Raw genomic sequence first — 14,532 nt, 5'->3', positions numbered from 1 at the left:
TGGAAACTTGGTCTTTGTGCTTAGTCGGATTCGATAGGGACTTTACGGTGGAGCAAAGTTTACCCACACCGGTAGAGAGGTTACAACCTCTTAGGTGCTCCTCCCATTTCGCCCGCTTGTGTTCATCCACAAGCAATCTGATGCGTTGGTTTATATCCCTTATTTTGGGGGTCGCCTGGATCAAGCTGCCTTATAAGGTCACATTCTCTCGCTAAGTTTGCGGCCTCCGCCGGGAAGTGGGGTGTTTCTCTCGTAGTGCTCGGCAGTATAGCGCGACAAAAAAAAACATCCGTTAGAAAGTCTTCGGAGTGCCGTTCACGAAGGTATGAGTTCGAAGTCACAGTTCTATAGCTTCTGTACTGGCATGTTGTATGAGGGCCAAGATGCGTGGTAGCGACTGGTGGTGGACAGGATTGCTACTGTTCGAGAATTATAGCTCTTAAAAGAGCCGAAAAAACTAGATGCCCCCCTTGGCGCGATTAACAATAGGCCAGCGTTGGTGTTCATCGTTAAAACTATGCCATGAGTATTAAAAGACCATTAATAGCAACCGTAAGACGCCTTTGTGCGTGACCAGCAAGGGGTCTCAAATAATTTAAAGAAATCGTGTCGATAACGAGTATTAGAAATTAGACCAGAACATCTCCTTCGGTGAAACTACGCTTTGTACGAGATATACCGACAAAAGTGTCACCATTTTAAGTACCTCAATTTTTTTCGGCAGACGCAACATTACCAGTCCCTTAGACCGGGGATAGGTTCGAAGCATCCCTGGAGTAAGTGAATGAAGGACAGTCGCTCCGCAAGGAGCTGCTCTTGAAATTCTTTGAACGATCCGCGAGACTTTGAGGCAAAAACCCCGGATCTTTCCGAAATCGCCAATACGCTGATTCCCTTAAATAGTACATACAAACAAAACCTTTCCTAGGAATAGTTTTTTTAAATATAAAAAAGCGTTTTAAAGCAAGAACACCGGCGCGCCGCCTACGCCGCCGCCGCCGCTGATATAGTGATCGGCGTACACCTCTATTTTAAATCGCCGGGCCCAGATGGTATATTCCCGGCCATGCTACAAGTTTCAAGTAGGGCGGTCGTGGAATGGCTTAAAATAATATTCGATGGGTGCATAAGACTGAATCATATACCGCACTCTTAGAGATCTGCTCGTGTAGCTTTCCTACCAAAGGCGGGGAAGATCGGTGACGTGTATCCCAAAGATTATAGACCCATTAGCTTAACATCATTTCTGCTCAAAATCTCTGAGAGGCTGATAGATGTGTACATAAAGTCCAACGTGGATGAAAAGCTGCTGGCCACAATACAACATGCGTACATCAAAGGCAAGTCGGTAGACACCGCATTGCATAGTGTGGTAATAAGCGTAGAGAAAGCCCTGGAATATAAGGAATATGCTCTAGGAGTCTTCTTAGACATTGCCGGGGCTTTCAATAATGTTTCTAAATGGGCGATTAAAGGGATGAAAATTGGTGATTGGATTCGTTTTTTGAACCAAAATACAACTTTAGAAAGAACTGTGTATAATAGGTGTGACATCTACCATATTAAGTAGAAGAAAATGAAAAAGTTCTGCGGTGCGAAATCAAAAGCTCTTGAAATAATGGCAGGAACACTGTTCGTGGTATTACATATATAAATAAATTAGCGGTACCCGACAGATGATATTCTGGGTCACCCTGGTCCAATTTTGGTCAATATCTCGAAAACGCCTTCACATATACAACTACGGGCCACTCTCTTTTAAAACCCTCTTTAATACCTTATACATTATACAGTCACCCCTGGTCCACCTTTATGGCGATATCTCGAAAAGGCGTCCACCTATAGAACTGTAGTGACTACCCAAATCGAACCCTGCCGCAATATGTGGCAACATCATAGAACAGCTGAGTTTTAGCAACTACAGCCAACGTCTAGTAATACTTTGAATTTCAACGCATATATAATTTGGGACTTTCCCTAACCTAACCTAATAAATATAGAATAATAAACATCATATTCTATAAGTGGTAACCCCGACGACAACAACATAGTACAACCAAATATTTAACGGTCGTTGCCGAAAACGATTCAGCTGTACTAGCACATGCCAGCGACATTATTTCCTCGCCACCCATTGCAAACCAAGTGACGATGTAACAGCAGACATGTCAGAGTTGGTGGATAGGCTAGATCATTTAGAGAAGCGGGAGGTAACGTATAAACAGCAACGGATCGGAGCGCCTCAGCAATAAGCACGACCGACCAGCTCACGCAGTGAGGACACGGGATACAAACCGGAATATGCGCTTTCACACCAAAGCTTTCGGAAAACTAGTCAGCCCTCCGTACAAAGCGGCTATGTCGGAGGAGGATATGAACTCCAGCCGCCTTTAAATTTGAGACAAAATGTTTTCAATGAAATTTCTCATCGACACGGGCGCCGAAGTTTCGGTTGTACCCAAACGTCACGGTGAGAGTATGCAAACAAACGCAATGAAACTGGTTGCTGCGAACAATACTACAATTAATACATTCGGCAAACGACAGATAACATTATATCTCGGCCTACGACGGCCATTTACGTGGTGTTTCATAATCGCCGACGTTGCGCATCCTATAATAGGTGCGGATTTCCTAAGACACTACGACGTGTTGGTGGATTTAAAAAACAAAGCAAATTTATACTTTGAAAGCAAAGAATCGATAACGCATACGCAAACGCAATCGCAAACACAAACCAAGGAATTATTTCCAAACAACCAACATAATTTTTTACGAGAACTGCGACGGCATTTCGCGACCGTTCGACCAATACAAACGTCACAGCATGGTAAATGTGCGGTATTTGTTCCCCAAGGATCGGCGCTTTTGCAGCCATGTTTTTCTACGCGACGATACAATTAAAAAGCCGTTGAAAGCACCTTACGACGGGCCATACCTGGTTGTTAACAAATACCCCAAGCCATACACGATAATTATTGAAATGAATGAGCAGCAATAACACAAGCCACAAGTATTGGTACCAGCACATCGGCGGATTTTCTAGAAAGGGGGGTGGTGTAGTGACTACCCAAATCGAACCCTGCCGCAATATGTGGCAACATCAAAGAACAGCTGAGTTTTAGCAACTACAGCCAACGTCTAGTAATACTTTGAATTTCAACGCATATATAATTTGGGACTTTCCCGTTTAAGTTAAGATATTGTTCTTTTAGTTTTAGTTTTGTTTGAGTTAATAAATATAGACTAATAAACATCATTTTATATAGAACTAAGGCCCACTCCCTTTTAAAATACCCACTAATGCCTTTCATTTGATACCCATGCCATACAAACACATTCCACGGTTACCCTAGGTTCATTTTCCTACATGATGATTTTCTCTTATTTCAAGGAATATCGTTCCAAAAAACGTCACCTTTGGTCTACAATTTGGTCAATATTTACCAAACGTATGTGATATGGAATTAAAAACCACTTATAAACCATCTACGAAATCCTACGTAACCAAGCCAGGGCAATTTTTTATAAGCGCGGCCGAAGGCCACTAATACAGTGTTCTGCGCTAAAATACTCAGAATCCCACCACCGGTTTGGGAGGGACCCGCGGGTAATTTTTCCGTTTTTCGTTAATATCTTTTGAACGAGGTAAAATCTCTCGATATTTTTAGTAGCGTATTAGGAGTCGACCCCTCAACTAGACCTTTACCAAAAGCCTTTTTCTTTACCAACTTCGGACTATTGTTGCCGACGTCAAAAGGCGTCAGCAATCGACCTCTTGTCATTGTAAACCTTAGTAAAGAATGCCTCTGTTCTAGACTGTTACCAAACGGGACCCTAAAGTAAAATGAAAATATTTACTTACATCATTGATTTGAGTTCTTGGTATACGTTTACGTAGACTGCCATTTCTGGGCAAATCTATAAATTTACGAAATTCTAGACGCACTTCTTGCTTGTTTATACTCCAATCCGTTGAAGGTTTCTTTTTTTGGCGTTCATACAAAAACATAAGAAATTGTCCAATGACCTCCTTTTCTAAAATACACAACAAAATTAATTATAGATAAAATAAGTGCTTATCAAGATTTTTCATTTCATACCGAATGCCAGAGTAGATGGTTTGCGTGACTTTTTTGGCATTTTTATATTTGCAAACTTTTTTAATACTTTAATTGCACATAAATGAAGCTAGCAATTCGTCCGTCGTTTTCCGCTTGATAAACGCACAAAAAACAAACCGTTATACAGAGACGTAAATTTACACTAAACCATAGTTAGGGATGCCAACGATACATCGATGTTTTTAAAACACCGATAGTATCGGATGAAAATCCGATGTTTAACATCGATGTTTCAAAATTACTCAATATCGAAAAATTGCCGAAACATCGATGTTAACTTTGTCGATGTTTCGAACATCCACATCTGTAAAGTTAAATTTATTGACGCCCATAGTGTACAAGTACAAGTGTGTTGACTTATCTGTCAAGCATTCTGACAGGCACTCGCTGGATTCGGAATGACAGCGAATTCAAAATGGATACCATTACCGAATGCTCCGAATGATTGAAAAATTGAAAAAGTCGAGACGATTGGTAGACAAAAATGTTGTCGTTGAGACCAAAAATGCGACTCTAGACCTGAGATTTCCATCAGGTGAGCGAGGCTGTTTGTAGTTTTGACGTTTATCGCTTAGTGAACACACTTGGTATAGGTACACTATGTTGACGCCATTCTTTAGGGCATTACTGATCATTGTTTACTATATAGTTTGGCAACTTAAACAGAGGTTATGTTGCGAATAGAGTGGAAGGCAGTGGACTAGGCAGTCGAATGTCATAAAATGAAGGAATGGTGTTCGGAGTTTTTTCAAAATTAAAAAAAAAAATTGATAAAAGCTTTAATAAAAATAAAACTACTGTTTTAATAACAACAAAAACGCCTTATATATTCTATGTACATAAACTCGTAAAGATTATCTCACTTTAAAATTTGAGTTAAATAATCTAAAGTTTTGTTTTGAAACTGAGTCGAGAACTGTTCGTGTGAATGTGCGAATTTTCACCGATCAGCTGTTAGTTGCGCTACTTGGTAAAATTTACAATGTTACTGATACTTAGCATAGACTTGACTTGACTTGGCGTAAACTTGGCAACATAGCCACGATTATACTCCACTTAGCGCATACAATCTGGCCTCATAATCAATAAATGTCAATTTGTATGACAAAATGTCAAAATGAAATGGAAAGAAACAAATGGAATCTCAAAATGTAAACGTCACTTAGAACTTACATAGAAAATCAAAATTCAACAGACTTCTAAGTCAAGTGTTGCTAAGTTTTGAGTAATCACCCTTCAAAAAACGTGATTACTCCATAAATAATGTAAGGAAGTACTTTCCAAAGTACTTGCACTGTTGTACTCCATGGAGCACCCACAGAGGATCATATGTCAAAGTACTAAAGAGGAATTGTGTCGGAAAGAATTATCGGAGTGAATTTAATTTAAAATGAAAGTAAATGAAGAGGGGCAATACAACTTTTATATTTTTTACTACGAATATTCTTATGTTATTTAGCATTTGCGTGAATAAAGAAACTAATATTTCTCTATACTATAGTATGTATACATAAAACCAGTGCTCATTTTATCAGAGTTGCCATAGTAAAATTTTATTATCAGTTATTTGTATGCAATATTTTACTTTTGGTAACTCTGTTCGATCGACATCGTGTCGTGATCATGGTCGTTAAAAACGAGCAATGATCGGCTGATGGTGGTCCGCAAACGCATTGCAAAGGAATATTGTTAGAGTGCTCCAACATGAAGAAAATGGAACACGTAATCCAACAGTTTTTGCAGGGCAGTAACATGTAATATTCATTTAACAGAACTGTAAGTGACAGTTTTCAAGTCAAGCAAGTCTATGCTAAGTATCAGTAATGGAGCCTTAAGTATCATTAATGGGCCCTTTTTTCTTTGTTAAGTTGCTGCAAACTGATGTAAAAAGGATAGGTTATTAATAATAACTGTTTTAAATTATGTTGTGACTTCTAATGAATATTTTATACTAATTCATATATGTAATACTCCTATATTGCTACAAAAGTCTAGGTACATTTCCAAACATCAGAGTGCCGATATATTGCTGTATAAACGTTTTTGTTTTTGTATTCAATCATCGAATGTACTTAAATTTAATTTTTTTCTTGTCACACTTATGCTGCTACAATCACAAAAATTTTATAGGCTGTCTTGTTTTGATTTCGAATTCAAAACACATTGCGAGCATTTTCTATTAGCAATATAGGAGTTTTACATATATGTACTAAAAAAATAGGTGAACATCTTAATCGAAAGTGCAGTATGGCCAGTGCAAAGGCGTGAGGTAAATATGTAGATCGTGAAGTAGTATCCCGGGATTTATGGAATAATGTTATTATGTGGATAATACTTAATTTTTACACCGTCTTTGATTACCTTTGATAACAGCGTAATAGTTTTTAATTTCAGCTACTTTGACCAACATTGCTTTTATTTAATAAAGGGCTGCTTTTTGATTATTTTTAAAAGGAAGTTGCTTGCACATTTTTTATAACTTCTATTTTCCACAAACTTCTTGCCGAAATCAATATGCCGAACAAAAATAAGGTGTGGCGCTATTTAAAAAAATTAAGTGTCAACTCCGCAAAGTATCTATTGTGCAGCAAAACTCTAAGGCAATACAACAAATATATATTGTATTTATGTAGGATGAGTACAAGTATGAAACATGTTAAATGAATTTTTGGCCTTTTGCCTGATCTCAGTTTTTTCTGTTTTCTTATTATAATTTATGTTATACATGTATATATATTGACATGTTGTCTTATTTGAATAAATTGCTTAGCAAACCTCTTATATGTATGTATATAACTAAATGTTTGGTCTAAAACGGAATAAAACAATAAATAAAAATATATTACTTATCAGTATTTTGGTACATCGCTCCTAGGGGTAGAGCCACAATTTTTGGTTTTGGCCGGTAACTGCATACATATATAATAAAACCTCTGCAGTCGATGTTGCTCCTCAAAATTTCATCCCTAACCATAGTACAGGTCGTACAGGTCCATAGTAAATCTCATTGTTTACTATATAGTTTGGCAGCTTAAATAGAGCTTATGTTGAGAATAGAGTGGAAGGCAGTGGACTAGGCAGTCGAATGTCATATAATGAAGGAATTGATGTTCAGAGTTTTTTCAAAATTTTCCCGAAATCCTGAATCACAAAAGGGAGTGTAGTTAAGTACGAAAATGAAAAAATGTAGTTAGGTTTTGGTCCTTATTTAGCAGGAGATTTTCATTTTAAAAACGTAATGTACAAACCAATGTTCAATCTATTACTTTTTTAGCAGATTTTCATTTTAAAAATGTAATATGTAAACAAATGTTCCTTCTATTACTCATTTTATTTATGGAGCTTCACATGTACTTTATAAAAACGTGCTTTTTATTTTTACGAACTTATTCCTCAATGAAAATAAATGAAACACGTATTAATGTAAGCATTAATCATGTTTCTTACTTCTTAAATGTTCTTCTTAAATATTATAAATGTGTTAAAAGTAGCAGGACTAAAATAACATTGACAAATCTGATATGTCAAACTAATTTTTTATATTAAAAATGATTTCATAAATTGCATGCATTTTATACATATGCATTATATTTTAAATTTTCTCTAACTATTCGTTTTGTGCTGACTAAATTTTGCTTATGTATAACTTTCTTTGGCTATATAAGATAACAATTCCAGGGGCCGTTTTCACCATCTTCGGTGTTAGCGTTCACACTTTATTTGAAAGAAATCGTTCAGTGATTCGTCAAATAAGGGTTACTTTAAAATAACGGACGTTAAAAGTTCCCCTGTCACATGAGGAAAAATTAAATACAACTATTTTTATAACATGAAGATAGATAGAAAATTTATTGGGGATTGCACTGCGACCGTTGATATATTGTGCCCTCATCAGATTGCGTCTCGTTCCAGGAGTATATGTTCCACCGTCTCTCCTGATCGATCACGAAATCGACATGAATACAATATTATGTTTTTTATTTAGTTGAACGGCGATAGAAAATCGGTTTTTTTTGTTCTAAAATGCAAGAGACTTCAAGAAGAACGTAAGTTTTTAATTATTTGTGTGTTGCTTTAACGTTGGCGTTGCGTTGCTTATGGATTGAAGCAATTAAAGCACGTGTGTTCGAAGTCAGATGTAGACGCAACACAAGTGCCAAAACGACGCAAAAGCCACCATAAGCGTATTTGCTTTAGGTGTTATTTATCAATATTAATTAAAAATCTTAGATCTCCTAAAAAGTTGAACTTAGGCAAGATACACAAGAGGCATAGCTTCGTAGACGCCTGCAAAATATGGCATGCAGCTAAGATCTCTCTACACCTCAATATTGCTTATGCTGTGCCTAATACGCGTCTATGAAGCTACGCCTGGTGTCCATCTTCTCTTAGATTATATTTCAAAGACATTTTGTTTAGCTTTAAACTTTGTTCATAATATTCATGTACATGTCTACTACTATGGCAGTCGCTTGCATACTACTATTTCATTATTTAAAAAAAAATTAAGTTCGGAAAATTGCAACCTTATCACGTGCATTCTCAAACACGGTTGCCACACCATGTTGTTATTTGGGACCAAAATTTATCGAAAAAGGACCAGACCTCAAGAAAAAAGGACCAAATTTTAGTTTTATTTTATTGGTATACAAACAATTCGGCAAGTTACTAGAGTATCGTATTTGTTGTAAAAAGCGAAAATTGTAGGATGTTTCAGGGGTGTCCTATATAAAATTTTAAAGGGGATACTTGGCTTTAGTTCAAACTGCACAAACAAAAATAAAGTGTACCTTAGGGAACACATTTTAAAATTTTTAGGATAAGACTGTCTTTCACCAATCTAACGTTGTGAACCTAGTTTTGCTTGATTGCAATGAAATAAAATGTATAGCGCAGTTAGGTTTTAGTAAGGAACGGTTAAAAAATTTGCGTTGTGGCAAACTCAATAAATCGTAAATGAAACTAAGCAATTGTGTTAATGCTATTTTTTATAGATGCTTTCATTTTCACTCACAGCTTAAACTTTATACCAGAGCCTAGATTCAGTAAGTGTGCGTTTTGAACTCAGACTAAAAATGAAGCGTCTTAAAAGTTTCAACTGTATAATAATTGAATACCGATCGAAATAGCTAAACACTAAAACAAGTCTTTTTCTGATAAGTGCGTTGTTTCATCAAAAATTAATGACAATGTGTTTGTCCGAACATTCAACACTTCATTTTTAATGCCTCGCCTAAATTATCTCCCAAATGAAATGTCATTGTTCTGCTACATTTTATTGATAGAGCAATTTTCGTGGTGAGAATTCCATTGGAGTAAATTGAAAATTATATGTGCGTAATAGATTTGCGGCAATTTTTTTAGCAGTGTTTTGAAATTTTGTTTCAGTGAAAAAGAAATAAAAGTACCAAAACCGTGCCGAAAAAGAACCAAAATTGACAAAAAGGGACCAGCGGACCATATAGGGGTGGAAGGACCTTTTTTGGTCCAAATGGACCGAAGTGGTAACCGTGTTCCCAAATGCAAACTTCCACATCAAATACATATCCATATAAGTACTCGACACCATTGTTTACTATATAGTCTGGCAGCTTAAGTAGACGTTATGTTGCGAATAGAGTGGAAGGCAGTGGACTAGGCAGTCGAATGTCATATAATGAAGGAATGGTGGTCGGAGTTTTTTCAAAGCTAAAGAAAAAAATGATAAAAGCTTTAATATAAATAAAACTATTGTTTTAATAACAACAAAAACGCAATATATATTCTGTATACATACATTTTTAAGGATTATCTCACTTTTAAATTTGAATTAAATAATCTAAATTTTTTTTTGAAACTGAGTCGAGAACTGTGCGTGTGAATGTGCGAATTTTCACCGATCAGCTGTTAGTTGCGCTACTTGGTAAAATTTACAATGCTCGACACATTCCGAAGGCGCAATTGAATGAGAATAGACGTGCAATATTTGGTTGTGTGAACTTTAACTGTGCAAATTTAATTAAAGTTGTAGTGTTGTTGAAAGGTATAATTCTGGTTAAAAGTGACTTTTATTGTCAATAAATTTGATTAAAGGAGAGTCCAGTGCTAGTGTTTCTAAATTGCGACTTTTCCAAGATATTTCTTACAAAACGGTAAGTGCTTGGCATTCTTAAAACAGCGTTTTTCTGCATTTTATAAATGGCTGACGCTTCGGCGTCGGTCATGGTGGATAGTATGGATGATTCGGATGATCATGTATCTAAACCAAATGGTACATCGCAGAAAAACTCTATACGTTCCAAAATGAAAAGAAGAAAACAAAGTGAAAGGAAGAAAGATGAAGTTTCTCAGCCTTACAAGATGCCCCCATTACAAGGGATGCTTATAAACAGAAAAGACATTAAAACTAATACAAAATTGACGAATATAGGGACTGATGGTTGTATGCCTAAAGTAAACGCCATTTTGGAGAGCGAAAAAGACAAAATGGTAGGCTTACAAAAACATGATGCGACGATTTGTGACAAAGATTCGTCTCGTAAAAATAATGAGGCATTGGATTGCGAAAAAAATGTGAAAATGACGAAATCATTGGAAGTAGAAAATATGGATATAAACGAAACTCCTCAAAATCAGAAGGAACAAGCAAAGTTAGGTAGTGTTAACAATGATACTCCAAAAACTCAAAATAGCTATACCTACTCTACAAACTACAGTGGGGTGTGCTCAGTTTTGGTAGATACATCTAACTCGGATTTGACAAACAATAAAATGCCAAGAAATGGCCTATATTTGTGGAACAAAATTATGACCTTTGGACTTGAAGGTATAAATGACGTAAAGGTTATTGGCAGGACATTGTACAAGATAACGTTTGATTCAGCACAGCTGGCAAATGACTGTTTAAAAAATGTAAAGATGCAGGCAGCGAAAATGAGACCTTTTATTCCTAGGTCCTTTATAGAAACATTTGGAGTAGTAAGATATGTGCCAGAAGATTTCTCCGATGAAGAAATCTTCCAGAATGTGAGATCGGATGTGAAATTAATGTCGGTGCAGAGGATAATGAGACGTGATAGGGATGACAAAACTAAACTTATACCTACACAAACAGTCAAGTTGGGTTTTGCGGGGTGTGAGCTACCAGAATCAGTAACCATTTTCTTCACAAATTGTAAAGTGTATCATTTCTTTCCACAGGCTAAGCAGTGTTATAACTGTGGTAGGCTGGGACATACGAGGCTGGGATGCCGTTCGAAAAATAGGTGTATTTTGTGTGGCACAGAGGGGGGGTGCAACGAAGTTTGCACAAACAAGAAATGCATTCTTTGCGGCGATAAAAATCATGTATCGTTAAACAGAAACATGTGCCCGGTATGGGAAAAAGAAAAGAAGGTTTTAGAAATCATGACACTGAAAAAAATTACTAGAAAAGAAGCACATGACAATTATGTGCAGCTCCACTCTGCGAACAGGTTCAGTGTATTAGAAAATTATGAGGCAGATTTTCCGCCATTAAATAGCAGGGCCCCAAAAACAATAGATGTGAATAGGGAAGTCAATAAAAGATTAGTGACAAAGAAGTACAACGTTGTTGCACAAAACCATGTGCGTTCCTCAAATTCTGTTTCTCCCTCGAGGAGTAAGATTCAAACAGAAAACAATGTACCATGCTTTAATAAAGAAGGATGGACAGTAGTGTCACAATTAGAAAAAATAATTAAACAACTATGCATTAGGTTCAACCTAAACAGTGATGACCCTATTATATCGGTACTTTCATCGCTGAACAGTGAACACGGTGAGTCTCTTGATGAGAGACTAGAAAGATGTCGTACTTTTAATGGTCAGGGTTCTACAATATAACTGTCAAAGTTTGAAATCCAATAAATTGCATATTGATGCATTCAATATGCAAAACGAAATAGATATAGTTTGTCTACAAGAAATTTTCTTTCATGATGAGAGAAAAGAAGAACATAAATTATTAAATTTTAAATTAATTAAAAAAACAAGGCCTGATGGTTATGGTGGCGTAGCTATTGGGTTCAAAAACAACATTAAATTTAAGAGGGTTAAGTACCACTCAAACATGGATATTTTAATTGCTAAAACAACAAATTTAGACAATAATTTAACGATATGCTCCTTATACATGCAACCTAGTGTGGATTCAATCACGTTTGAAAATGAAATATCACGGCTTGTAACTTTTTTAAACCCGCAGACGAATGTGCTGATCCTTGGCGATTTAAATGCTAGGTGTAGTGTCTGGGGTGACTCCTTTGACTCCACGAAAGGGAAGAAACTCCTCGAAATAACTACAAATGCTTCACTGAGGTGTCTTAATGATGGCTCAAAGACCTTTTTTTAGAAAGTCAAACTTGCTTGATATTGGGGCATGCAGTGTCCTAGATTTGAACTTTACTAGTCTTAGTTCCAACATAACATGGTGTTGTGAGAAAACGTTTGTAGGGGGGAGTCATCATCGTACGGTGACTATCAAAATCAACAGTATTTCTAGACTACCTGTGATGTTTATAGCCAAAAATGTTCTCTACAAAAAACTTAGTATTATACGAAATATTGAAGGTATCGATGAACTAATGGGAGCCATAAAGAAAGCAAGGATTGAATCGGCATACGACTTAAACAATGCTAAATATGTGCCCAAAGCATGGTGGAGTGAGACGCTTGCTAGAAGCTATCGAGTCTTAAACGCGACACGAAGAAAGGCGAGGCTAACAGGGAGAAGGGAGGATCTAGAGCAAGCTAGTATCCTGCTGGAGAACTGGAGGAAATCGGTGAAGGAAGCTAAGAAGCAATTGATATGGTAAATCAGGAGCCCACTGCAAAAAAATCATGGTCATTTATAAACAATGTGAAAAATATAAATAAAAACACAATATCAGAATGGGCGTCGGAAAACAACCAGGAATATTTGGAGTTTTTGAAAAATCAAATTGTTTTTCCTAGCTCCCCAACGCTGGCGGAAATGTTAGGACAGTTAGAGGAACAGAACTCAGACAGAATTCAAGTGGTAAGTAATAAGTTAGCAAGTTTGATTTCGAAGAAAAGAGCTACGGCTTGGGGAGAAGACAAAATAACATATAAGATGCTTATGGCCCTTCCGAGGGATACTTGGGATAAATTAACAGAGTTGCTAGAGAAGCATCTAAATGAGAACAACTTCTATGAGGGATGGAGGAGAATAAAAATTGTTCCGATCCCGAAGTCTAGCCACAATCGTGATGATATAGAAAATTTCAGGCCGATATCCCTTATTTCAGTGGTAGCAAAGACTCTCAATTTGTATGTTAAAGATATGTTGAATAGTTACATCGAGGAAAATCTTATAATCCCTCCGAGAAGTTTTGCGTATAGGAAGCTTAGGTCAGCACCTGTGTGTATAAATGAATGTATCCACACTGTTGAAGTGGCGAAGCAAAATAGATACAAGGTTTTTATATGTACTATAGATCTTTCGAACGCGTACAACTGTGTAAACATTGTTGCGTTAACAAAATTATTACATGAATATGTAGTCCATCCGATTATATATGGATGGGTATATAATTTTCTGCATAGAAGAACCTTATTGTTAGGGAAAAGCAAAATAGAGTTGGAAAATGGACTACCGCAAGGTAGTTGCCTTTCACCTGTGTTGTTCAATGTGTATACAGCTAAACTACACAAGTTAGAGGACAACAGGACTCACTTGTTTCAATTCGCGGATGATTTTATGATTATTTCGTATGACACATTAGCCTCCAAAGCTTTAAACAATTTACAAGAAAAAATTTTAGTTTTTCAGGATGCATGCCGAGATTTAAGTCTGGCGGTCAATATCGTAAAGACACAGTTCATGTATATGACGAGATCAAATAAGGATAATTTTTCGCTGAGAATAGGTGTAGAAGTCCTGGAACGGAAAAGGAGTTTGAAATTTTTGGGTAGGATTATAAACTGTGGTGGAACCCTTCAGGATCAGGTTTCCAGGATTAAGAAGAAAGTAACGCCAGCTATAAATATGGTAAAAAGGCTTACTACGGTTAAATCGGGTTTGGCACCTAAAGTAGGTGTGAATGTGTATCGATCATTTGTACGTTCCAAAATGGACTATGGTTGTACAACCTGGTCACATGCTCCAAGGGGTTACAATAAAAAACTGCAGACGATAATAAATGATACCCTGAGACGTTGCATTGGGGTGCCCCCAAGCACGCCAATTCACACCAGGTATGCACTTGCAGGAGAACTTCCACCGCTAGTCAGGGCGGAATGGCTGACTGGTAAGGAATTGATGAAACAGTGGTTCATTAATCCTGGACTCAGGTCAGCTCTACGTACAAATCCAACGTTAAACAGCAGCTATAGTTTTATCCACAATAAATACAATTACATTTTTGATAGAATAAACACAAATTGT

The 14,532-nt window shown here is 36.8% G+C and overlaps 1 protein-coding gene across 1 annotated transcript in view; it reads right to left on the bottom strand.

Annotated features, from left to right (window-relative positions):
• The window catches only part of LOC137243047 (putative helicase mov-10-B.1), a 139,886-nt gene extending 135,619 nt beyond the window's left edge, over positions 1–4,267 (bottom strand). Inside the window, exons 1-2 of the mRNA XM_067770215.1 lie at positions 4,104–4,267; positions 3,866–4,038 (exon numbers count right to left, since the gene is read on the bottom strand). Coding sequence (XP_067626316.1) covers positions 3,866–4,038; positions 4,104–4,143 — 213 coding nt within the window. The 5' untranslated portion in view covers positions 4,144–4,267. The remainder of the gene's footprint in view (positions 1–3,865; positions 4,039–4,103) is intronic.
• Between the last annotated feature and the right edge of the window lie 10,265 nt (positions 4,268–14,532).

The sequence above is a fragment of the Eurosta solidaginis genome, chromosome 3 (assembly GCF_040869045.1).
Source record: "Eurosta solidaginis isolate ZX-2024a chromosome 3, ASM4086904v1, whole genome shotgun sequence".
In the NCBI taxonomy this organism is placed as follows: Eukaryota; Metazoa; Arthropoda; class Insecta; order Diptera; family Tephritidae; genus Eurosta; species Eurosta solidaginis.
The sequence above is the reverse complement of the archived record's forward strand: the minus strand, read 5'-3'. Positions and strand labels throughout refer to the sequence as shown.